The 27,515-nt window shown below is 44.3% G+C and overlaps 1 protein-coding gene across 1 annotated transcript; it reads left to right on the forward strand.

The window, feature by feature from the left end:
- Positions 1-2,065: 2,065 nt before the first annotated feature.
- COMMD5 (COMM domain containing 5) lies at positions 2,066-16,719 on the forward strand. The gene is made up of 7 exons (XM_063433439.1): positions 2,066-2,278; positions 9,138-9,298; positions 10,470-10,498; positions 11,880-11,930; positions 13,186-13,281; positions 14,525-14,600; positions 15,664-16,719. Exons 1-7 carry the CDS (start codon positions 2,122-2,124, stop codon positions 15,763-15,765), a joined length of 672 nt encoding a protein of 223 aa, XP_063289509.1. The 5' UTR covers positions 2,066-2,121; the 3' UTR covers positions 15,766-16,719.
- The last annotated feature ends 10,796 nt before the right edge of the window (positions 16,720-27,515 follow it).

Here is a 27,515-nt window from a genome sequence, read left to right on the forward strand (position 1 = left end):
AAACCTATTTTTGTTATTCTCAGAGGACGTATCCATTACACCTAAGACCTGTCCCCTTAAAGTCCTTAGGTGCGGTAGTTTTCCGGACGTATGGGGCAACCACTCCTCATATGTCCTCTTCTACCACAGTATAGACATAGGCCTTCTTTTCTCCTATATTGTCTTTCTGCCTCTGACAGTCTAGTGACCCCCAACTGTATGGGTTCAGACTGTACCGGAAGGTCAGGAGAAACTGAGTGCTAAAGGCATAGTCATACGTCTGGTCTTGTTTCTAGTAGCTTCTCTGGTTCTCAATTTATAATTTGCATGAGAAATGTGATAAATTCATTAAGTTTCTTGGGTAGGTCTTTGGCTGCAATCTTATCCAACATAGTTTCAGATAATCCCTTCTTAAATGCAGAGAATAATCCACTGTTTATCCAGTCTTCCTCGGAAGCCAAGGTGCGAAATTCTATGGCATACTCCAAGATAGACCGCTTCCCTTGGCTGATATGCATTAGGGCAGTGGAGGCGTCATCCTCCCTGCCTAATGGTTTAAACGTAAGTTTAAATTCCACAAGGAATTCCTGGTAATTGTGTGCAATGCTCCCATGACGGATTGGCGCAAGCTAAAGCTTTACCTTTAAGTTGGTTCATCAGGTAACCAATTTTAGCTCTGTCTGTATGAAAAGATCCCGGTGAGGCCTCAAAATTATATTTAATTTGGTTAAGGAATCCCCGTCATTCTTGAATATTACCATTGAAATGCAGGGGAGGAGATAGGGAGATAGTAGGTGCTTTATGTACTATAGGTGAGGGTACCTTAGGCGGAGGAGATACAGTCGGACAAGCCGCAGGTTGCAGATGCGCTGTTCGAGTAAGAAGCGTACTGAAGGCCTGGGCAAATTGATCCATGCAGTGATCATTCTCCACTAGCTTTCTTTCCCAAGCAGCTATGTGCTGACACAATTCTACAGGATCTATGGCCATGTCGTAATGTCAGGATTACTACTTGATTCAGCACGTAGGATTGTGGCACACAGAGAACCAATAGGTAACGTATTAGCGGGCCTTAGAATGGCCGGACTGACGCACCAAAGAATAGTCAGGATACTTGCTGAGGTCAGGGTATACAGAAAGGGACAACAATCAAGGAAAGCCAGAAGTTAGGGATACCAGAATACAGGGAAACACGCAATAAAGAGAGAGTACAAAAAAAAAATCTGTGTATTATGAAACGACTAATAGTTGGCAGCAAAAAAAAACCCAAAACATTTCAAATATAATATTAAATTCTAGATTCTTTAATATCTAAGATGATTTTATCTTATTTTAGATTCTTGAATATCTGAGATGATTTACAAAGTGGCAATAGTGCTCTAGCCTCTTATTTACTCTTGCTCGTGTGCATTATCATTATTATTATGTTATTATTTATATAGCGCCATCAAATTCCACAGCGCTTTACAATGGGTGGACGAACAGACATGTAGTTGTAACCAGACAAGTTGGACACACAGGAACAGAGGGGCTGAGGGCCCTGCTCAATGAGCTTACATGCTAGAGTGAGTGGGGTAAAGTGACACAAAAAGGTAAGGAGGGAAATATATTCCACAAGTGCCTGTAGTTTTTTTGGCCAGTGAATTAGGTGAAAGAATGTTACATTGTTAGTAAACATTAGCCCAGTAGGTGTCAGTGTTACCTTGTATTCTAGTGTTAAATCAATTCTCGATTGAATAGAAATGAAATATTACAAGCTACATTTTGTCAGATATAAACCATAATGAAAGAAGTTTGAAGCACAAACTTTGACATTAGGAATGAAAATAACATTGAATGAAATTGCTCAATACATCTAATATAATGTATCATGGCAGAGAATGCCTGCTTTATTGCAATAATAATATTAGATCAGACTAACAGTTACTCAGACACAGCAGCTTTTACCCAGCTGTTATACAATGTATCCCCAATACAAGCAGCCCAGTAGCAATCCTAGCTGCACTCAGTCAGTGATCCTGCCCTGAGCAGGCAGCTCACAGCATTGCTCTCATTATCACTTCCGCATGTGATGCTCCACGTGATCTCTCCAGTCACGTGACGGCGGTGTCAGCTGCCGGATGGGACCTCTCTGCTACCAAAATGGCAACGGTACGGACTCTCCATCCCCTCCCAACATCCTCCTCCCTGAGCAATGACCGGAGCACCTACCTGGGAGCCCGGATCCCGCACGAGGTGGAGGTCATGGCAAAATGTCTGAAGGACCTGGATAAAGATGTGTTTAGAAAAATCCTGAAAGGTGAGTGAAGAGCCCACACTGCAAATACTGCAACCACCAGTCCACACACTGCATACACTGCATGATCCAACCCCCACACTGCATACACTGCAAGAACCAGAGCCCACACTGCATATACTGCATGATCCACCCCCACACTGCATATACTGCATGATCCACCCCCACACTGCATATACTGCAAGAACCAGAGCCCACACTGCATACACTGCATGATCCACCCCCACACTGCATATACTGCAATAACCAGAGCCCACACTGCATATACTGCAAACACCAGTCCATACACTGCATGATCCACCCCCCACACTGCATATACTGCAAGAACCAGAGCCCACACTGCAAATACTGCAACCACCAGTCCACACTGCATACACTGCATGATCCAACCCCCACACTGCATGATCCACCCCCACACTGCATAAACTGCAAGAACCAGAGCCCACACTGCATGATCCACCCCCACACTGCATATACTGCAAGAACCAGAGCCCACACTGCATATACTGCAAGAACCAGAGCCCACACTGCATATACTGCAAGAACCAGAGCCCACACTGCATATACTGCATGATCCAAACCCCACACTGCATATACTGCAATAACCAGAGCCCACACTGCATATACTGCAAACACCAGTCCATACACTGCATGATCCACCCCCCACACTGCATATACTGCAAGAACCAGAGCCCACACTGCATATACTGCAAACACCAGTCCACACACTGCATACACTGCATGATCCAACCCCCACACTGCATATACTGCAAGAACCAGAGCCCACACTGCATATACTGCATGATCCACCCCCCACACTGCATACACTGCATGATACAACCCCCACACTGCATATACTGCAAGAACCAGAGCCCACACTGCATATACTGCATGATCCAACCCCTACACGGCATATACTGCAAGAACCAGAGCCCACACTGCATGTACTGCATGATCCAACCCCCACACTGCATATACTGCAAGAACCAGAGCCTATACCGCATGATCCAACCCCCACACTGCATATACTGCAAGAACCAGAGCCCACACTGCATGTACTGCATGATCCAACCCCCGCACTGCATATACTGCAAGGACCAGAGCCCACACTGCATATACTGCAAACACCAGTCCACACAAAGCAAGGACCAGAGCCCACACTGCATATACTGCATGATCCAACCCCTACATTGCATATACTGCATGATCCAAAGCCCCACACTGCATATACTGCATGATCCAAAGCCCCACACTGCATATACTGCATGATCCAAAGCCCCACACTGCATATACTGCATGATCCAACCCCTACACTGCATATACTGCAAGGACCAAACCCCACACTGCAAACACCAGTCCACACACTGCATACACTGCATGATCCACCCCCTATACTGCAAGGACCAGAGCCCACACTGCCTATACTGCATGATCCAACCTCCACACTGCCTATACTGCAAGGACCAAACCCCACACTGCCTGTACTGCAAGACCCAGAGCCCACACTGCCTGTACTGCAAGACCCAGAGCCCACACTGCCTGTACTGCAAGACCCAGAGCCCACACTGCCTGTACTGCAAGACCCAGAGCCCACACTGCCTGTACTGCAAGACCCAGAGCCCACACTGCCTGTACTGCAAGACCCAGAGCCCACACTGCCTGTACTGCAAGACCCAGAGCCCACACTGCCTGTACTGCAAGACCCAGAGCCCACACTGCCTGTACTGCAAGACCCAGAGCCCACACTGCCTGTACTGCAAGACCCAGAGCCCACACTGCCTGTACTGCAAGAACCAAACCCCACACTGCATATACTTCAAGGACCAAACCCCACACAGCCTGTACTGCAAACACCAGTCCACACACTGCATACACTGCATGATCCACCCCCTATACTGCATGATCCAACCTCCACACTGCCTATACTGCATGATCCAACCTCCACACTGCCTATACTGCAAGGATCAGAGCCCACACTGCCTATACTGCAAGGATCAGAGCTCACACTGCCTGTACTGCAAGACCCAGAGCCCACACTGCCTGTACTACAAGAACCAAACCCCACACTGCATATACTTCAAGGACCAGAGCCCACACTGCCTGTGCTGCAAGGACCAGAGCCCACACTGCCTGTGCTGCAAGGACCAGAGCCCACACTGCCTGTGCTGCAAGGACCAGAGCCCACACTGCCTGTGCTGCAAGGACCAGAGCCCACACTGCCTGTGCTGCAAGGACCAGAGCCCACACTGCCTGTGCTGCAAGGACCAGAGCCCACACTGCCTGTGCTGCAAGGACCAGAGCCCACACTGCCTGTGCTGCAAGGACCAGAGCCCACACTGCCTGTGCTGCAAGGACCAGAGCCCACACTGCCTGTGCTGCAAGGACCAGAGCCCACACTGCCTGTGCTGCAAGGACCAGAGCCCACACTGCCTGTGCTGCAAGGACCAGAGCCCACACTGCCTGTGCTGCAAGGACCAGAGCCCACACTGCCTGTGCTGCAAGGACCAGAGCCCACACTGCCTGTGCTGCAAGGACCAGAGCCCACACTGCCTGTGCTGCAAGGACCAGAGCCCACACTGCCTGTGCTGCAAGGACCAGAGCCCACACTGCCTGTGCTGCAAGGACCAGAGCCCACACTGCCTGTGCTGCAAGGACCAGAGCCCACACTGCCTGTGCTGCAAGGACCAGAGCCCACACTGCCTGTGCTGCAAGGACCAGAGCCCACACTGCCTGTGCTGCAAGGACCAGAGCCCACACTGCCTGTGCTGCAAGGACCAGAGCCCACACTGCCTGTGCTGCAAGGACCAGAGCCCACACTGCCTGTGCTGCAAGGACCAGAGCCCACACTGCCTGTGCTGCAAGGACCAGAGCCCACACTGCCTGTGCTGCAAGGACCAGAGCCCACACTGCCTGTGCTGCAAGGACCAGAGCCCACACTGCCTGTGCTGCAAGGACCAGAGCCCACACTGCCTGTGCTGCAAGGACCAGAGCCCACACTGCCTGTGCTGCAAGGACCAGAGCCCACACTGCCTGTGCTGCAAGGACCAGAGCCCACACTGCCTGTCCTGCAAGGACCAGAGCCCACACTGCCTGTGCTGCAAGGACCAGAGCCCACACTGCCTGTGCTGCAAGGACCAGAGCCCACACTGCCTGTACTGCAACCAGCAGTCCGCACACTTCATGCACTGCAAGAACCAAACCCCACACTGCATGCACTGCAACCACCAGTCCCGCACACTTCATGCACTGCAAGAACCAAACCCCACACTGCATGCACTGCAACCACCAGTCCGCACACTGCAAATAGTGCGTGGACCAGTCCGCACACTGCATATAGTGCATGGACCAGACCCTATAGGACTAAGCCCTATACCCTAATACACCCCTTACCATCCACTTGAGCCCCTAACCTCCCCTACTAAAGCACCTAACCCATCCTTCTGAAACCCCTTACTACACCCCTAAACCCCCACTACAGCTCATTACTCCCTACTACATTCCTTAACCTGTCCTACTAAAGCCTCTTACTACACCCCTAAACCCCCACTACAGCCCATTACTCCCTACTAAAGCTCATTACTCCCTACTACAGCCCCTAACCTCCCCTACAAAAGCCTCTTACTCCTTACTACAACCCTAACCCCCACTACAGCCCCTAACACACGCGCTAAAGCCCCTTACTCCTTCCTAAACCCCTACTAAAGCCCCTTACTCCTTACTACAGGCCCTAATCTCTTCAACTAAAGCGCTTTACTCCTTACTACAGGCCCTAACCTCCTCTACTAAAGCTCCTTACTAATGGCCCTTACCACCTCTACTAAAGCGCCTTACTCCTTACTACACCCCTAAACCTTCACTACAGTCCCTAACCCCCTACTAATACTCTTTACTACAGGCCCTAACCTCCCATACTAAAGCCCTTTACTCCTTACTACAGCCCTTAACCTTGTCTACTAAAGCCCCTTACTTCTTACTACAGCCCCTAGCCTCACTTACTACAGCCCCTAGCCTCATTTACTGCAGCCCCTAGCCTCCCTCGCTGCAGCCCCTAGCCTCCCTCGCTGCAGCCCCTAGCCTCCCTCGCTGCAGCCCCTAGCCTCCCTCGCTGCAGCCCCTAGCCTCCCTCGCTGCAGCCCCTAGCCTCCCTCGCTGCAGCCCCTAGCCTCCCTCGCTGCAGCCCCTAGCCTCCCTCGCTGCAGCCCCTAGCCTCCCTCGCTGCAGCCCCTAGCCTCCCTCGCTGCAGCCCCTAGCCCCTTACTCCAGCCCCTAGCCCCTTACTCCAGCCCCTAACACCCCTACTAAAGCTCCCTACTTTTTACTACAGCCCCTAACCCCCCTAATGCCGTCCCTATGCCTTACAGCCCTAAGCCCCCTACTACAGCCCTTTTAACTAAACAGCAGCTCCTACTACAGCCTCTTATCCCCACTGCTGCTTCTACCCCCGACGGCAGGCTCTACACCTCATTAGTCCCTACCCTCCAAATGTAGCTTCTATCCCCTCTACAGTCCCTACCTTCCAAATGTAGCTTCTATCCCCCACTACAGTCCCTTACCCCCTAATGCAGCTCCTGTCCCCCCACTACAGTCCCATTCCTCCACTACAGCCCCTAACACCCATACCACAGTTCCTTACTCCTCACCACAGCCCCTACCCCACACTACAGTCCCTATCCCCTATATGCAGCCCATATCCCCCACACTACAGCCCTATTCATCCCAACTTTAGCCCATATCACCCCACTACCGCCTCTAACTCCCCTACTACAGCCCCTATTTCCTTACTAGAGTCACTACCCCCCTACTACAGCCTCGGGCAACTATAGGCCAGTAAGCCTTACTTCAGTAGTGGGTAAAGTAATGGAAACCATGTCAAAGGATAGGATTGTTGAACATCTAAAATCACATGGATTTCAAGATCAGAGACAACATGGGTTTACTTCAGGGAAATCATGCCAAACTAATCTTATTGATTTTTTTGATTGGGTAACTAAAATAATAGATCAGGGTGGTGCAGTAGACATTGCTTACCTAGATTTCAGTAAGGCTTTTGACACTCTTCCACATAGAAGGATCGTCAATAAACTGCAATCTTTAAGTTTGGATTCCAATATCGCTGAATGGGTAAGGCAGTGGCTGAGTGACAGGCAACAGAGGGTTATAGTCAATAGAATATATTCGAGGCATTGTCACCAGTGGGGTACCTCAGGGATCTGTACTTGGACCCATTCTCTTTAATATTTCTATTAGTGATATTGCAGAAGGTCTTGATGGTAAGGTATGTCTTTTTGCAGATGATACTAAGATATGTAACAGGGTTGATGTTCCAGGAGGGATAAGCCAAATAGCAAATGATTTAGGTAAACTAGAAAAATGGTCAGAGTTGTGGCAACTGACATTTAATGTGGATAAGTGCAAGATAATGCATCTTGGAAGTAAAAACCCAAGGGCAGAGTACAGAATATTTGATAGAGTCCTAACCTCAACATCTAAGGAAAGGGATTTAGGGGTGATTATTTCTGATGACTTAAAGGTAGGCAGACAATGTAATAGAGCAGCAGGAAATGCTAGCAGAATGCTTGGTTGTATAGGGAGAGGTATTAGCAGTAGAAAGAGGGAAGTGCTCATGCCATTGTACAGAACACTGGTGAGACCTCACTTGGAGTATTGTACGCAGTACTGGAGACCGTATCTCCAGAAGGATATTGATACTTTAGAGAGAGTTCAGAGAAGGGCTACTAAACTGGTTCATGGATTGCAGGATAAAACTTACAAGGAAAGGGTAAAGGATCTTAACATGTATAGCTTGGAGGAAAGATGAGACTGGGGGATATGATAGAAACATTTAAAAACATAAAGGGAATCAACACAGTAAAGGAGGAGACTATATTTAAAAGAATAAAAACTACCACAACAAGAGGACATAGTCTTAAATTAGAGGGGCAAAGGTTTAAAAATATTATCAGGAAGTATTACTTTACTGAGAGGGCAGTGGATGCATGGAATAGCCTTCCAGCTGAAATGGTAGAGGTTAACACAGTAAAGGAGTTTAAGCATGCGTGGGATAGTTATAAGGCTATCCTAGCTATAAGATTAATAATTGGGCCGACTAGATGGGCCCATTGGTTCTTATCTGCCGTCACAATCTGTGTTTCTCTCCCCCAATTGCAGCCCATATCCCCTACTACATTTCCTAACACCCTATTTACAGTCCTTAACCCTCCTACTACAGCCCTATCACCCCACTACCAGTGCCCCTCCCAAGATTAGGCTCTGGATCCGCCACGGACCCCACAAGGCATGTGCTGCATGCAGTGGACACCCACATGTCATGTGTGGCAGGGCCATACACACATCACCCCTTACTACACACCATATATTCATTCCAAGTGTCCCTATATTTGTCTCTCTGTTCTATCCCAATATCCCCATTGTCTAAGAGCTCATACAATAAGTGTGTTTAGAAATCCGTCTGTATAAAGAACACACATTGACTTACATTATAGCTGCATAAATTATCAGTAAGTTACCTAAAATGTCTCAAAACAGATCCTCTCCCCACTCACACCCCTAAGATTAAAGTATCCTTATGTCCATTTGATATTTTGGGAGTTAAGACACCGCAGTCCCACACACGCAACACCACAAGCAACCTCCCCAACACAGGCAACACTGGAAGTGTGTCTCCCCATATACAGAGAACACCCTGTCCTGTTTTTGTCCTACGCTTCTCCCATTTATGCAGACCCCAAGGGCGGGTCGCCCACTAACACAATGTAAGCATGTCATGAATTGTGATTTGATAAACAAATGAATTGCTTCGCATTATGGGCTTTCTGTTACATTTCTTATTTTTGGTTACCAGCTGTTGTAAATGCTCTGGAGGGAAAGGACAGCAGAGATTCTTTAAAGGTCATTTTAGAAAATACCTCCTTAACTGAAGAACAATTGACTTTTATCATTTCCGGATCGTACACTCTAATAAAGGTGGCACTCAGATTTCCAGTATCAACACTTAAGCAGGAGGTGAGTAGTTCAGAGCCTCTGGCTCTCTGTTGACACTATTAACACCATCAGGATCTTTATTAAACTGTGAATTTAAAATTTTGACATCAAAATAGCCGAACTGGGGAAAAAACCCTGTAAGTCAGCTATGCTTCCAATTTGACTACTCTGGTCTTACATTTAATATTGACGTTGAATTCACAAATTACTAAATAACCCTTTAACCCCTTAAGGACACATGACATGTGTGACATGTCATGATTCCCTTTTATTCCAGAAGTTTGGTCCTTAAGGGGTTAAAGGGATACTGTAGTGCCAGGAATACAAAGCTGTATTCCTGGCACTATTGCTCCCCTCCTTCGCACCCCCCACACAGAATATAATAAGGCAATTTGCCCTGGACACAGTAGCACTGCAAAGGTTGTTGAGCATTGTTCTTACCCCTATTGCCTCTCACTACAATGTATTTACCGGGATTAGGGAGTAAGCATCTGTCACTTTTTAAAGTATTGTTCAGTCAATCAGGTAGGTCGTCTCCATATTGGCAGTAATTATCTAGCCCCCACCGAGTTGTAAGATGGTGATATAAGGCTGCATGTCCTCATTATGTTATTGGACTACATCTTTGTCTCCCGGAGAAACATGTAAAACATTGCAGCTTTTAAGAAACAGCAATGTAGGATTAAATCATCCTTTAAGTGGCTGTCATAGTGGAAGGAAGCCATTGTAAAATATGGTCAAGTGATGCTGATGCATCACATGGAAAGCTTTCCTTTGGAGAAACTTGGATGTGCTAGTCCCACGTGCTAATTAGATTCCCAATGCACCTCTGTGAGGCGCTTTGGATTGGACATCTGCGGAGGAGGCCACAGAGACCTACTGAGCATGCACAATAAACCGTGCCCTGCCAATTGGATGCTTCTCGTAGAGGAACATTGAATCAATTGTTTCTCTGTGAGAAGCATGCACAGTGTTCAGCTGCATTGTGCTGTGCGATGTTGCCTATTGTGAAGAGCTTTAATAATTGAGTGGTCAGCAAAGAAGTGCCCCTAGCTGTTGGTTAGTCTGTTGACAAAATTGAATAAAAGTGGGTTATAAGGCTGATAGGAACTTTCTTAGCAAGTTCATGTAGAAAGGTTATTGATTACAATGAAACAAGCCAGAATTGTAATTTTTTAAAAATGTTTTTTAGGTTTTCAAAGAAGATTTGAAAGAACTCAGGTATATGAAATCCGATACTATTCTCTTATTTTTTTTTTTTTAGCATGATGTTTTTTAAAAAAAATGTTTTTTTTTTTAATATAGTATGAGCATTGACAACTAATGAAAATTCAACCTTGCCCAATAATATGTACATGCTGTCTCTTATTTTTAACAATCTATAATAGATTACAAAAAAGGAACATCTTCAACATAGCAAGCAATTGTGTGCGAGGATTTAAAAGTGTAACCAACTAACAATAAAATGTTTGACACATATCACTACTATAAACTGCTCACGTGGCACTAGCTTGATAATCACAAGAAAACTTTGAATATCTGGAAGAATAAATAGTTCCTTATACGTAATACATGTGCACTCCTTGTGATCAGATAGCAGTTTGATAGTATTAATGTTAAAAAAACAAAACAAAAACCTACCTCTATAGGTTATATATTTAATAGTCTGTGGTTGTTTGGTTAGTGAATTTTGTTTAGTTTGTGAAATTGTGTTTTATTGTTTTGTTTATTTTTTGCAATGTAATGATCTGTTTGTTTTTTACTTTGAATAAAACATCACCTAAGACTTATCTGTTTGCATTTTTGTTTTTTCTGTTTTGTCTTTTTATTCATGTAATGATCTCTTTTCTTAATTGCCAACTGTATATTAAATGGTTACCGCAAGAACAGTGGCCATTTCAGAGTGAAGCAGTGAGTGCCCTTTTAGGGCATATATTATCGATGTCCCAAATATTGAAAGATGGTGAAGAAGAGAGATTTCTCTGTATCTTCATGGCACCAGAGTGGAGACTCTTTGATCGCCAGAAGAGCCCATTGTTTTTGATTAGCTTTTTCTTTCTGTAACCTTAAATCACTGAAAGAGCATCTCAAAAACCTGGGGAAACTGCACCCAGAGACTCCCTTACATTGCTGCCTATCTAGTAAGCAGTTGTGATTATGGTGCGTAGATAACCATTTTATTTTTTCTTAATGAAGACAACATAACATAATATAGATTTGTGGCAAAATTCTTCTCTGCCATTCGTACTCCAATGATCGTGTTTACTTTATTTTGCTTTACATCCCTAATGGTAAAGTTACTTGGAATATAATTTCTATTTCCTTACATCCAATTATGTTTTGCAGCTGGGAAAAAATCTGTTTACATTCATTTTGGCGTGCAGTCAACTTCACTATTTGCTTTTAAGTCTTGGGACTATGATGTTTATTAACTGCAATTATCTCCTTCACTGTAATGTTTCCCAAAGTGCGGGCTCCAGCCTGTTCTGTTATTGTAGTGCACACACCAAAGATAAGAAATGACTGTTATTATTAATAAATTACACTGTTCATGATAATTAAATGAAAACCCATTAACAGTTTATTGTTTTCTCTTTTATAGGATCCCAGAGGATTTTATAGGGGATTTTGCCAACATAGTCTATGGAAACAGGTGTGTAGTTTTCTGAAGCTTTATGAATCCCAGTTAAAGGATTGCTCCATGCGCCATGATCACTTCAGTGATTTGAAGTGGCCATGGTGTCTGTAGTCTGTATGTGCAGTGTTTCAGTTGCACATGCCAAGTTTAACCCCTCTGCTGCCGAAGGCACACCTCCGGCATTGCCATTTAAATGTCATCGGCCAGACCGGAACTAGAGTTCATTCATTGGCTTTGAGCGGTTAATGAGTGTAAGGATCAGCACAAGCCAGGGAGACCTAGACGGACCAGGTAAGAGGGCAAACTGTGTTGAGTGCTTTTTCTCTCTCTCACTATACAATAAGTTGAGGGGGGTTTAGATACTGGTATATTTTAGACTTTCTTGTATGTTTCATTCCCAAAATTTTATTCACATGTGCAAACCTAAAATGTGCTTAATATAGTTGGCTAGTGCTATATTGTCTATTAGTCTACCATTCTGTTGCATCACTCTGGTACCATCACTGCCTCATGCATGAATTAGGAGCTGTAGTGAATTGAGCTGAAGTGACCTAAATCTTGCAATTCTTTTGTTATGACGGCAAACGTGCTAGCATTCTTCAACTCGTTTATTTTGCCTTCAGTCTACATACTCTGCCTGTTAATCACACTTGCAAGTGTTGTAGATAAACTTTCTATACATGTTGTGCTGTGCATACCACCCGCTCCATTTTACATGGTGACACTTGGATGTTTGTGGCATGTTCCCATTTGTACACAGAAATAAGTAATGCGCTCAAACTTCCACTACTCCTGGGCGGCAGCAACGACCAAAGCACCCATCAGCCCCAGTACATGAAATAAAGTGACCTGCGCACTAGCCCAAATCCCTATGCATATTTCAATAAATGGAGGTTATTTAGTACCACCAATGGCCATTAGATGTAAGCAACCTCCATTTATTTAAATATCCATAGGGATTTGGGCTAGTGTGCATGTTCCCATTTGTGCTTTTGCTAAACCAGCAGTATAAGTACATTACGTTGCTGCTTAGGTAGTCTGTGTCAGCTGATGCTCTTGGCCAATTAATTACACTTCTGCATTAGCAACAACAATTTCATACGTATTTTAGAGTCTGTCATTGGCTGAACATGTCAAATCCTTCTAGTAAATGAATGGCTTTAAAATGTGGATGAGATTGCTGATTGTTTGAACAAGGAAGGACAGCAGTAAGGGAAGATGGTTGTTGTTTTTTCATCTGATAAATATTCAATTCTGTTTCACTGTGTAGGCGTCCAGTGCTTGAAAGTGTGGCTTTGGAGCAGGGAATTAGGTTGCCAACGATTAACGATTTCAGGTGGAGAGTTGATGTTGCTATATCTACCAGGTAATGACGGGGATGTAAATATTATGATCAAGTCGACAATGAAATTAAAACGTAATCACGGTTTATCCATCACATAAACTATAAATCCTTTGATTAGAGTTTTGTATAATTAAAGTCCGCTGGGAAAACACATTAGCTACAGCACCTTTCACCTAAAAATAACACTAAATACAGAATAATTGTTTACCCATCAAGAAAGAATGGGAATTACTCTGCATTCTTACTTGAATATATAATGCAGAGTAATTGCCATTCTTAGTCCTATATTATAATATATATATATATATATATATATATATATATATATATATATATATATATATATATATATATAGCTAGAGGGCGAGGGCTACATTCACCTGAACTTGGATGCATTAAAAGGGTGCTGCTGGGGCCAATCCATACAAGATCCAACGAACTCTCATTCACTAAATGGCACCATGGTACTCCAGACACCAACGCCGTTTCAGTGACATGAAATGGTTATAATGCATAAACCAAGGGTAGGAAACTTTTTAACAGCGCTGTGCCAATACAAGACTTTGAAGACCCTGAGCGTGCTGGATTTAACTTTTTATTTTTTATTTATATTGCTGCTGTGTGCTGCGGCTGCTTTGTAGGCCTGTATGTGGGCTATGGTCTAATATGTAATGGGTATGAAAGGTTTGTGATATTTGTGAGACCGCTCCACTGCACACGGTTACATATTGCCAAACATAAACATAATCGCACTGCTAGACACACTCAATACTACACGCACACACTAACAATACCGTTACTTCTTGCTTACCATTTAGCAGCAGGAGGGCCAGATACAGGGCAAGTGCAGGTGTTTCAGGCTGCTCTCCTTCAAACGTGTTAGGAGGAAGTAATCTGAGATTCCCCTGTTCTGCCAATAGACACTAGCAGAACTTGAAGACGTCCTACTGGAACCTCAATCAGACCAGCTCCAGAGGAGAATTTCAGATCTCCCCAGAACATTTTCGTCTGGCAGCCTTGTGTGCGGTGCATTTAAATTACACAGGAAAGGGACAGATCGTTTTCTGGGATTGCAGACAAGAAGCAAATAGTGTTCTTTAAAAAAATATATATATTTAACTGCTATTGGATGTCTAAATTCTGGCTTATTAATATTTGGTTGGTGCAGTGTTTCCAAATATAAATTGTAATTTTTTATAATTATAAATAAGTTGTGCTCATCTGATTGTCATGTCTGTTTTGTCTTGTTTTGCTAATTGTGCAGCTGTTTGTCCCGGGCCTTGCAACCTTCAGTTCTAATGCAAATGAAACTGTCCGATGGGACATCTCATCGGTTTGAAGTAAGTCTCTTACATATAATACAAGTTGCCATGTCTCTGTCTGAGAGCCTATATGAATGTTTTAAGGCACACTGTAGTGTTAGGAATTATTTATGAATGTTTTCAAGGTTATACACTAAACACTGCTGTAGTCCGAATAGGTAAAATCAAAATAAGCGAATTCCAACCTCGTTGGCTATTCTCATATTTACAAAAGACAAATTGGGTTAGGATTTCGGTAACATTGGTTCGAAAGAGTTCTGAGATTCAGTGATTTTCGCATCCTACCGAAATTGGAGATTTACAATGACCGCACGGCAGCTGATGATAAACCGGATTCATCCGGCAGAATGCCTTTGGAAATAGTCAGTCATTCTCCTGCTTTTTGCAAGTGAACTGATGATTTGAAGAACTATTTGCCTGCCGACAGCACTAGTAGCCAGCAGAGAAATAGATCAAAACCCTTGTCAGCACAAGGGTTAATTATGTGGCGGCTGGCCAATGCTTACAGCCAGCCACCGCTTTAAAAAGTAAAATAAACGTGGGGTGTCAATAAGGCCTCCGTATTACTATAATCTATCTACTAAACCAAGAGTGTTCTGATTGGCCGGCTAGTAAACCAACCAATCAGAGCGTTATGACAGCCAAGTCTCACTTCTCTCTTACTTGACTTTCTAGCCAACCAATCATAGCGCTCTTGGTCATATTGCAAAGAGTGAGAAGCGATAGCCATCATAGGGTGGGAAACCTTTAAAAGAGCTTTCCCTACTCGGAGTGCTCATTCTGCCGGCCAATTTTTGGTATTTTTAAAATCCACACCAGATGTTGAATTCTGTGAGCCTGGATTTGCCACATTCGACCCAGAGTTAGTTCAGCCACAGTCCTGCCTGTTTGGGGCTTGAGTTACAAAATCCAGACGTTGATGAATTCCATCAACAACGTCCGGATTTTGCAGTCTGAATTGCCCTGTATGTAGCCAGATAGTGTTGCCCCATTCGGTCTTTAGTTAACAAGCCTGTTTATTTTTTTGCTTAGAAAAACATGTGGTTTTACAATATATCATACAGCTTCTTATTTTTTCCAGGTTTCAGTTTCCAAGTTCCAAGAACTAAGGTATAATGTTGCCCTGATACTGAAAGAAATGAATGATCTGGAAAAACTGAGCATTCTCAAGATTCAGGACTGAGCCTTGTGCAAATTCTTCTGAAGATATACAGTGAAATCTGAGAAAAGAGAGCGTAAAGATTTCCTCGTATGAGCATGTTACTTACACAGTGATCCAAGTAGAAGGTTGAATACTATGAGAGGACCATAACTGGAAACGTGTGTCATCGAGACTCTGGTTTGCAGCACCATCCTTGAACACCACTTCCTCTTTAAACTAGAAAGCCTTGCAACAAGGTGATTTAATTATCCACACATTGTAATGACCGAATATAACTGGTCTAGAGAGATTCAGTTATAAGCACAACTAGTTATTTTCACTTGGCTTCGGTAATCCATTTTTCTGTGCATATATCAGTTCCAAATGTGTCTATAAGCAGTCTGCCCATGTTCTGAACTGGGAGAGAACATCCCTCTTCCTTGCTTAAAAAAAAATATTTAGTAAAATGATTTTATAGACCCTAGAACTCATTTTCCCTGCCACTACTGACATCCGCGCAAGCCTTTTGCTGTTCAGCTTAGACACGCTGTTTTATTCACTAAATAGTGTATTGTAGTTGTAGGACAAAATCGTTGCCCTGGAAACATTCCCCAACCTATTTTTGCCAGAATGTTGCAGTTCAGTTTTTTTTTGACACGGCACCTCACTGTTTATTGGATAATACTGAAGCTTCAGTTCATCTCGTATCAAGACTACCTATGGAAATGTAAACATGCAAAATCAAATGACGCCTTTTGCAGTACTTAATTCAAATGGGGAAAAAAAAAAGTAAGAACCCCTCCAGCGAATGAAAGGGTATGGGATGGCACATCCTCCCTGCACTGTCCTATTTACTTTGGACATGGTGTGGAAATTGTCACAGATATGTTTGATTTGTCAGACTGGTCTTTTAGGCTTGAAAACTCTGGTTATGACTGTTTTCACCTTATTTCCAAGTTCTATAACGTTTGTACATATTTTTGTTGCATTAGAATTTTTTTTACAAAGTCATTGTGACACACTGTTTAGCATTTCAATGTACAGCTATAGTTAAACAATGATATGGATGTACTATTGCTTTACATTAATAAACTGGTCATGATATCTGTATACATTTTATATTCTGTCTGTATAGTTTTATCTGATTGATTCTGTCGTTTCAATAGTGCTCTCTCTCATTAGGAATGTACTCAGTATTTGATACCTGGTTTGCATATTGATCTTTAATGTATACTTGTATATTCCCCAGACATATTTGTTTTAAATATTTTTATTGATTCACAATATATACGCGGGTGTCAAGTAGTAACTATTAATGCAGTTAGTTGCCTACACAGAGGCGCGCGTTTTGTGGTTATAAGTAGCATGAGACATGCATATTGCGGTTTTGTCTGTATAACATGTGGTTTCCTGCGCAGAGGCATATGGATTAATGTAAGCAAGTATTCAGATATTAGTTACGCCTAAGCTTTACAAACTAAACATCGCAATCAAAAGCATGTCATAATAGGCCAGTATAAGAAAGGAGCGATTGACAACTCTTATGCATTTTAGGTCATTACACTATTAAGCGCTCCAGTGTTTTTCTGGTTACTTTTAAACAAACGGACATGAGGTCTAATATATAGTGCTGTTAACCTGTTGAGAAGGCACGCTTGTCCAATACCCTACATATCGCCCTTAAAGCAAACATAACGTCTGAAAGCGTAGGGCATAAGATCGTGAGGGCGGAAATGTATTTTCTATATCAGGATGCGTATCTTAGGGTCGTGTCTAGTATGTAAGCCATGAAGGCCTATAGTATGCTTGAGCTCATTCCTAGTGTGCGCGGCATGCTGTGGGAGCGTGGCGTTGAGTGATCTGGTCATTTATGAAAATCCTTAGGTTAACAGTTGTGGATACAGTAATAATGACGAGTAGCTACATGTATAATGTGCATCCTGTCAATTAACAGTAGACTTTAGCCAATAATCTTCGTCCACCAACATCAAATGTCCCTCATTTATAAAGAAAACAATTGCTATACTCTTACACCGTTAGTACAAATATTGGTCAACTTAATCTGACTCATTTGTAGGATAGTAGACCTACAGGCTGGCAAATATAAACAAATATAACCTAAACTGTTTAAAACAAGTAAACAGACTGTGAACAGTAGAAAAAACAAAAAACTTTACAGTCCTGTAATAAAAGAATGGTGAGAATTTGATTTTCAGTCTTGCTCGCTGGAACATAGTAGCGCATCTTCTATAATTCACTATGAAGAGTCTCTTTACATAGATCTGTTTCCACAGTGCAAAGCTTGTCATCAAGATTGTCTACGTCTTGGGTAATAAGTGAAAAAATCTCATCTTCGTGCTCCTCTGCCACACATTCACACGGGTTAGCTCAGACAGAGGCTGGCAGGTAAAAACCTGTAATAGTGCTAAAACCACAAGTAAAGGTCCCGGAGGCATAGTCCAGGTCTGTCAGTGTTAAAAACGGTGAGTCCCTTCTCTGGAGGCGGTTTATCAGCTCCGCTGTGGGGGGGATCCCTCATTCCACGGTATGTAGCTTCTCGGGTGGTCTTGTGTGCTTCGAGCTGGTTGCTCACTGCTCGGGTCCCCCAGCGTCCCATACATGGCAGACCCCCTCAGTTCCATCCAGGGCTTGCCCCCGCTGTGCATCAGAGAGCCGGCGGCCTCCCATCCCTGAAAAGTCCGCGGGCCCCCCGTCCCTTGCACCTCCCCAACCCCTGCTGGCCTCTGCTGGAGCTCCAGTCCTTTGTCGCCTCGCCCTCCTCCAGCCACACGCTCGGCGCCGGTGTGCACCTCTCCAGCCACCGGTCCGCCGGGGGTCAGCACACCCCGGCGCCGCAGGGCTCGCAGAGTTGGGGGCGTCAGCCCCTGGACCACCACCAAATCCTGGGGCCCAGACCGGCTCCTTGCCAGGCAGGTTTCTGCTCCGAGTGGTCCCTCCATGAGATCCGGCATCCTGGGGGTCCAGGTGACCCAGCGTGGCTCACAGCCGCGTGTGTGTATGCGCCATCTTGGTACTCCGTTGGGGAGGGGCCCCGCGCAGGCTTCCGCCCCCAGCCTTTGAAGGTCTGACTCATGGGCCGGGATTACCCCCCACCGGCCGAGGGGGGGAAGCGGGGCCGGGCCGGCGTCCTTCCCTCTCCCTCTGTTGCCTTACGAGCTCCGCCGTCTCCACGTGTGTGTATGCCTTGTGCCGGTCAGTCAAGCTTCGCGGCTGCAGTGTGTGGAGCGGCTGCTTGTTCACCTTTTGGCTCTTCTTATATGCTGCCCCGGCATGTGTGACTATTACAGTTCATCCAGCAGCCTCGTATCCTTGTACTTTAACCAAACTATGGGGATATGCCCAAAGCATAGTTCAGAATGGTTCACCAAAGGGAGAACTAATGGGTCTTGCTAAAGAGACTTACATATGGGGGTAACACATCTAATATGACAACTACATTTCCAAAATGTCTGAGAAGTGCCGATATGTCAAACACAGATAAGTCCCTCTAAGAAAATAATAATAATAAATGTTTAATGGGATATGTATAGGAAATAAACTAAAGGGACCACCCACCATGCCAATTAAAATATAATGGATGTACCAGGGGAACAGACATGTATCAGTATGTATACATGGTTACAAAGCTTAATTGCTTCCAAGCCAAAGTATATTATCTCATAGAATAGTCAATAAAAAGCATGTCATTACATGGAAGAAACAATCCCAAAGATCTTTCCTTCACCTGATATATGGGTTAACAGTAGAGTTAGTGAGCAGCCACAATGCCCACCCACTCCTTCCCCCATCTTTCCATGTAACTATAAAGAATTACTTCCACATAAATATATGGTCTTTGGCGGAGTATCTTCTCCAACCTTTTTGGCAAGTAGGGTCGGCTTAATGTTAGATCCCTGTTGCACGAATACAGCTCCAATTGTTTTTGTAGGTGGAGTAAGCATCACGGGAGTTACAGGGGGTTTTAGTGGTTGTGGTGCTTGTACTGTGCGTTTAATTACAGTGCTTTTAAATCATGCCTGACAGGGCTCAAAAATTCAAGTCCTAGGCTTCTAGTGGAGCATAAATGAACCTCTCCACTGCAAGTATGGATGGGCCATGACGCACTCACCAGGGGTGAATTTTCATACACCAATAGCCAGTGGACATGTGGAATTTTAGAGCCTTGTCTTACATCATCTTTAAATAACCGGTAAGGGTACTAAAACCGTCTCGTAATGCTGAGAAATATAAAGCCATGAAAAAATAAATAAATAAAGAACTATGGAAGATTATGTAGGTAACTAACAACAAAATCAATACCTTGAATTCAATCTGACAATGCAGAGAAATTACCTAGCGCCAAAGGGCTTAGCAATTTACTGCATTGCATGTTAATATTGGATACTGGTAGATTCACATTTCAGCCACAGGTGGGTTTATTTTACTAAATTGTATACAATATCCACATCTTGGTTATTTTCTCAAAAAAGTATATCTTTCCTTACTATTTATTTTTCTCTTTTAAATGCTCAATTTTTTTTTCCTGTTCAGTTTTTGTTTTTTCACATCTTACATAGATCAAAATAAGATCCTGAACAAACAGGGACGGAACGATGACGAGACCACGCACGTAGGTCGCGCCTCGTGGTTGATGTAGGACGCCAGCGAAAATTTGGACCCTGCTCAAGGGAGGAGCTGTTTGCAGCAAAGATCGTTGCAGTGCAGGTCACGGTCAGTGAGACTACTTTGGAACAATTGACAGGTGCTGGAGAATCCTGTCACTACGGGGATCTGAGACCTGGGAGAAGGTTGCTCTCACCACGGACGACCAAACACCAAGGGATCAAAAAAAAGGAACATTTGGCTGACAGGAAGCTTCACGGACTCTCTGTTAAACCTGCTTGGATAATTATAAATATTTTTCCTCCCCCGTACCTCAAAATCTTAGTCTGTCTTTTATCCCTGATCCAACCTTGAATAAGAGCTTGTGAAAAAAGTAAAGAAAGTAAGGAAAAGGTAAATTCATAGTTAAATCCCCTCTCATAATATTGTAAAGCGCTACAGAATCTGTTGGCGTTATATAAATGGCAATAATAATAATAAGAAGAAGAAGAAAGTAAGCGCTCAGAGATTAAAAACTAACTGCACCTGCAATTCTTTCTCCTCTTCAATTCTCAAAGTTCAAAATATCTAAATATTTAATATTTTATTTAACCAGCTAATATTGGTGACTACATGTCCCAACACCGCTCCTATTTATTTCCTTAACTCTTTCCAGGTGCAGGCTGGGACGGGGGACGGGGAGGCAATTGCCCCCCAGGCTGTCCTAAATCCAGGGCTGTCCGCATCCAGCAAAAAAAGGAAAGGCCAGAGGCCGGGGGACTCAGATTTATTTAATTTACCTCTCTCCCTGCAGCCAGTGGAGTTGGCCGGCCTCTCCTGATGATGTCAGGAGGAGGGGGAGTGACTTTCACTGCTCTTCACCCAGAGTATTTGCATAGCATTTGCATATAATGAATGTTTCAGTCAAACTACCTTCATATTAAGGAATGTTAGTCTCTAAGAATTTTACAGGGTCTGTAACCCTTCACAGCTCACACAGCTGCTCCCTCCCTACACACTGCCCCCACATTGTCTCTATCCCAAAACACTGCCCCCCACACTGTCACCCACTCACACACTTTCCCCTCACACTGTCACACTGCCCCCATCTTCACAACACTGCCCCCCAAACTGTCACACTGCCCCACACTGTCACCATCTCCAAACACTGCCCCTACACTGTCACCCTTCCACACACTGCCCTTCCACATGGTCACACTGCCCCCTCCTTACACACTGCCCCCCCCCCCCCCACTGTCAACAACCAAAAACACTGCCCCCTTCCTCCCCACAATGGTGTACTTTGGTTTTGTGCTGTGATAGGCATGACAAAACTCACCCCTCCTCTTCTCCCCCCCAAATCTAAATTTTGCTTGCTGTTTAAAACCAACAGGCTATTTGACAGACACACGCCCTCATTGATGCAGACACTGACGTACACTCACTGACAGGTAAACAATCATTGGCACACTCACTGTTTAACAAACACACACTTTCCCTGAGACACACACACTCACTGAAAGACACGCATAAACGTTCACAGACATACAAATTCACAGACAGGTGTTCACTGACAGACACACTCACTGACAAGATGCACATGCACACTCACTGACAGACATGAATACACTTTCACTGACAGTAACACACACTCAGTGTCAAACACACCCAATAAGAGTCAGACACACACACTGAGACACACATGTACTCACGGACAGACACATGTATACTCACTGACAGACACACATGCACACTTACTGACAGAAATGCATACACACTCACTGATCGACACATACACACTCAGTGTGAGAAACACACACACACACTGACAGACATACACACACTCTCATTGACAGAGACACACACTGACAGACAGACATACACTTTCACTGACAAACATGCACACTCACTAACAGACACACACACACACACTGATACACCCACAATTTATTACTTTTTTAAAATTTCAATCTAACCAGTCTCCCTACCTTTGGGAGTGCTGGAGTGGATTCTCTATTTCCCTAGGTCCAGTGGGGATCCTTTCACTTTTGGGGGGCGGTCGGGCTGTCAATAGAGTCGACGGGGAGCTCTGATCTTCCTGCTCTAAGTACCGCTTAGTGATGCCGGCATAATTAGCAGATGCAAGCCTCAGGGAACCCAAGGTGGCTAGCCGGCCAGCTCTTGGGCCCCCAGGACAAGAGGCTGACAAGGCATCTGCCAGGTCATTTGGAGGTGACGTTTTTTGCGGCCGCCCCCGAAAGTGATGTTTAAGACAAATGCCTGGTCAGTCTCGCGCTAAATACAACGCACCCCCACATTGTCACCCTCCCCACACTGTCACACTGCCCCCCCAGACTTTCACATTGCCTCCCTCCACACACACTGTTCCTCCACACACTGCCCACCACACTGTCACCCTCCCCACACACTGCCCCCCACACTATCACAACCACAAACACTGCCACCCTCCCACACAGTGCCCCCATCCCACACACCGTCACCTTCCTAGCCACCGTCACCCTCCACCCACAATGCCCCACCACACACACATTTACCATCCCCTGGAGCAGAGGAGAAGCAGGGGAGCTTTGGACAGAGGAGAAGCATAGGAGCCTTAGGCAGCAGAAAAGCAGGAAAACCTGGTGCAGAGGAGGAACATTGGTGTCTGAGGTGGAGAAGGAGCAGGGGAGCCTGAGGCAGAGGAGGAACAGAGGAGCCTGCGGTAGTAGAAAAACAGGGAGAGCCTGGGACAGAGGAGAAGCAGTGGAGCTTGGGGCAGGGAAGGAGTAAGGTGAGCCTGGGGCACAGGAAGTGCAGGGAGAGCCTGGGACAGAGGAAGGAGGAGCAGAGAGCCTAGGGCAGAGAATGGGCAAGGAGCCAGGGGCAGGAGAGCCTAGGACAGAGAAGCCTGGGGCAGGTGAGCATTTGGCAGAGGAGAAGCAGGGGGGAAGTTGGCAGAGGGGAAGCAGGGGAGCAATCGGCAGAGCAGAAGTAGGGGAGACTGGGGCAGAGGAAAACCATGGGAGCCTGCGGCAGAAGAAAAGCAAGGAGTGCCTGGAGTAGGCTAACCTGGGGCAGAGAAGAAGCAGGGGAGCCTGGTGCAGATGAAGGAGGGGCAGGGGGACCTGGGCAGAGGAGGAGCAGGGAGAGCTTAGGGCATTGGGGGGGGGGGGACAGAAAAGCCTGGGGCAGAGGAGCCTGGAGCAGGAGAGCCTTTGGCAAAGGAGAAGCAGGGGAGCATGAGGCAGAAAAAAAGCAAAGGGTAGCCTGTGGCTGATGGAGGAGGAGCAGGGGTGTTAAGACCTGCAGTGGTTATTGTACTGCGGTCTTCTATTCCTTTCCCAAAAGCTGAGCCTAAGTGATTATAGCTACAGCAGGGAGTAGAGGCATAGTAGAGATGAATACAGCTTCCAAGACGATTCTTCCCAGCAAATAGAATATTCCCCAAACATGAGCCCAGACTTCATGAAGGGTGTAACAGAACTGACCTTTATTGAAACAGGCTGGCTTTTATGAGAAATCCTCCTGCAAGAGGACCTCCCACAGCAAACAAATACATTAACCAATCGTTATACAGTATTTCACTAATACACGCCTTCCCTCTGCCTGGGAGATATTGAGATAAGTAAGGAATAAATCAATTATCTCCAGGCAAAGGGCACACATTTTCCCCAAAAGTTAGAACACCCCTTTCCCCACAAGGTATCCCCACAAAATACATATCCCCTGAGAGCCCCGATCTGGGGGACAAACATATCCAAATTTCACCCAGATCGGTTCAGGGGTTCTTGAAAAGTGTGGAAGTCATGTTTTACCGACCACACACGAGGCTCCTGCCCAAAACAGTTTCACGAATTCAGGGTGTGCGGTCGGTCAATTGGGGAAAAGGTGAAAAGCGAGCAAAATACCGAATAGATCCTCCTGGCTCATAGCAGCGATTGTTCCCCTTGTCTGCATGAACATAACTACCGAATGCCGCTCTTCTGGCTGTTCGGTAAGTGAGAGAAGCTGGTGTTCGGTAGTTTTCAGCGGTGGTTCGTGAGGTCGAGTGTCCGATTTTAGTTCCAGACACTCGACGACCAAGTCACGCTGACTCCCCTCGTGCGAACAAGATGGCCGCCGTTTTCTTTTCCACGTGGCATTCGGCTATACGAACAGCGGCCACCCAGGGAACACTTAATCAACGGTACTTTTGAACTTAACAAGCCAGGAGGGTGGTCGGTGTTCGGTAGTTTCAAACTGCCAAACTAATAACCAATATTTATACAGCAAAATGGAGAAAACACACGAATATAGAAGAAAATGTCGAAATAAAGTCCATTTTCTTCACAAGGGGAACCCGGGGCAGAGTAGGAGGTGGGATAGTCTGGGGGAGAGGAGAAGGAGGGAGAGACTGGGACAGAGAAAAAAGGGTAGATGGAGCAGACAAAAACATATACATTTGAAATAACAGCTACTATATTATCTAAAAACATTGTGAGGGGTACAACTTATGGAAATGGACTGCCGAGGGGTACTCATGTGAAAATAGGTTGGGAACCACTGACCTAGAGCATGAAAGGACCACTATAGTGCCAGGAAAACCCTCAGGGTCCCCCTCCCGCTGGGCTGAAGGAATTAAACACTTACCTTTCTCCAGCGCCAGGCTCCCTCGGTGCTGGGGAACTCTCCTCCCTCTGTCAACGTTAGTGCCGAATGCGCATTCATGGACGCCGAATGCTTTCCTATGGACGCTGGTGTCTTCTCACTGGGATTTTAACAGTGAGAGGTGTGGAAGTGCCTCTAGCGGCTGTCAGTGAGACAGTCACTAGAGGCTGGATTAACCCTATTATAAACATAGCAGTTTCTCTGTAACTGCTATGTTTACAGCAGGCAGGGTTAACCATAGATGGACCTGGCACCCAGACCACTTCAATGAGCTGAAGTGGTCTGGATGCCTATAGTGGTCCTTTAACATCTACCTTAAGTGATCATAATATGCATCAACTAATTAACTTACATGGACTAATAAAAAAATCATGAAATAAAAATCCTGAAGAGACAGACATCTAACAGTGAGAAAGTAGGCGCCTCATCAAAATCAATTATGCACCCAATATTTCTCCTTTCACTCTAATATTTTTAGTGGGCTTTTGGCTGTAGCAACAAATTGTTACATGTTAAAGACCAGAAGGAAAATAGGGGAGAGTAAGAAAGAGGCTCAGTAAGGGAGGGGCGGGATAGGAGAGGAAAAGAACAAATGGACCTGGGGGTTAACATCCGCCTACGGATGGATTGTAAGTGATTGAAATGCATGTCTCCAATGTTTTTTGAAATTAGTTTTTTTTTTTTAAGTAGGACATTTCCTCATAAATTCAAGTGTTGGCAAGGTGGTTACATGCCACTTTTGATGTGGATGTTGTCTTTTTCCACAGAGAAGCTAGTGACGTCTTTGCTGTGATCCAAATATATACAATGGTTATAACAGATCCTTTAATTGTGTCAGGGAGTTACGCTTCTGGAAGAGGCAATGATGCCCCAATAATAGCATAGATGATATCCCCAAAACATATGGAGCAAAGAACCATCAGCCTTTTTTTTTCAGTTCACTACAATTAACTGGTTAGTGAATAAATCTTTTGCTGTATGGTGGAAGTCAAATAGACACAACTGAATTACAGGCAAGTGGAAGAGACTTGGTATCTATGGGTTAAATTTTGAAAGCTCTATTTTGAATAACGTAAAGCCTGTCATTTGAATATATTAAGAAAAAAAAACTAAAACAAATCTGACATTAGCATGGGAGATTCTCGAGGCTTTTAGTACTGTTATTATTATTATTATTATTTTTGGCCTTTATATAGGGCCAACTGATTTTGAAGCGCTTTAGAATATTCGAAAAAGGGGGAAATGTAACAATAAATGAGACAATTACAAAATGTTACAAGGACAATAGGTTTACGAGGATATTTATTATATATGCACAGCGATTGCATGCAATGTTTGAATAACATCTCCTGTACATGCTGTACTTCCCTGCATCCAAATAATAATGACTGTTATGTCGCAAGCCTCTGGCACTATGTAACTAGTAACATGATCTCTTCCTGCAGAGCTAAATAGGTAGCTGGTTAGATAAGATTCATCCCTGGCTATGTAACAAGCTGCCTGGCGTGTTACGTTTTATCACCATCCAACATGTGTGGGCCTTTTCTTTTTATCAATATTATGTATGTTGTAATACTTAGAATGTATGCTCTAAATCCAAATTTCTTTTTCTTCTATAAGGTAAAAAAAATGTTTCCTTTTTTTTTTAAATCATGATTATTTTATATTTTACTGTAAGTTGTTATGGGACACATAAACATCAATATATTGTCAAAATTCAAGGCTAATCAGTTTGTTCAATTCACTATGGGTTTATTAACTAAATGGCAATTGTAAAGAGCTTAAAAAGAATCTGCTATTTTCGTCCAACTGTGTAATTTCTTTATCAATTCTTAACAGTTTCTAGTTTAGTAAGTAAACCTTTTTTTATGTGCTATCAGCTAAATTCAAGAAAAAAAAAAACTCCTGGCACATGTGTGCGTATGCCCCTCTTCCATCCCCCATAACTGTACTGCCTGGGGATACGCATTGTCAGCACAAAATGTGCATCCCACCTCTTGTTACGCACTGTACTAAGCATTCCGACTCTCTAGCATCAGTACCCCATATCAATAAAAGTCTAGATTAGAGTTAACTGTTCAAAGTGGTTTGATTCGTTACTGTGGGTCTTCTGGCACCAAAACCACTACAGCTCAATTAGATTGCCCCGGTTAAACTGACAATTGATTACAAGGTGTATTTACAATAATACGTTATCTGTGTAAATTATGTCACTTTTCCTTAAATATTTTAAATATTACGTTTTAATAAGAATAGAAGCAGATTAGTGGGAGCAAAGTAATATTTAATAGATATGCCTTAAGGAAATATGTATTTTAAGATTTCTGAAATGAACGGGTACTGAGGGAGAGTCTATCAGAACAGCAAATGAGTTCTATAAAAAAGGTACAACTGTAGAAAAGGTTTAAAATGGAACCTGTTATACCCCAAACAAGTTATGCTCATTAGATTGAGATTTTATATATAGATTGTGCTAGCAGTTTTGCTAGCAAATGTATAGACTAGGAGAAAACTCTATTTAAGAATAGTTTTATTTCTCCCAG

Source organism: Pelobates fuscus, chromosome 9 (assembly GCF_036172605.1).
Source record: "Pelobates fuscus isolate aPelFus1 chromosome 9, aPelFus1.pri, whole genome shotgun sequence".
Taxonomy (NCBI): Eukaryota; Metazoa; Chordata; class Amphibia; order Anura; family Pelobatidae; genus Pelobates; species Pelobates fuscus.

Excerpts from the sequence above, each read along its gene's own strand:
- COMMD5 (XM_063433439.1), top strand. The coding sequence starts at position 2,122 with ATGGCAACGGTACGGACTCTCCATCCCCTCCCAACATCCTCCTCCCTG. Across the intron at positions 2,279-9,137 it reads GTTTAGAAAAATCCTGAAAG|CTGTTGTAAATGCTCTGGAG; the intron begins GTGAGTGAAGAG and ends TTTGGTTACCAG. Across the intron at positions 10,499-11,879 it reads GAAGATTTGAAAGAACTCAG|GATCCCAGAGGATTTTATAG; the intron begins GTATATGAAATC and ends TCTCTTTTATAG.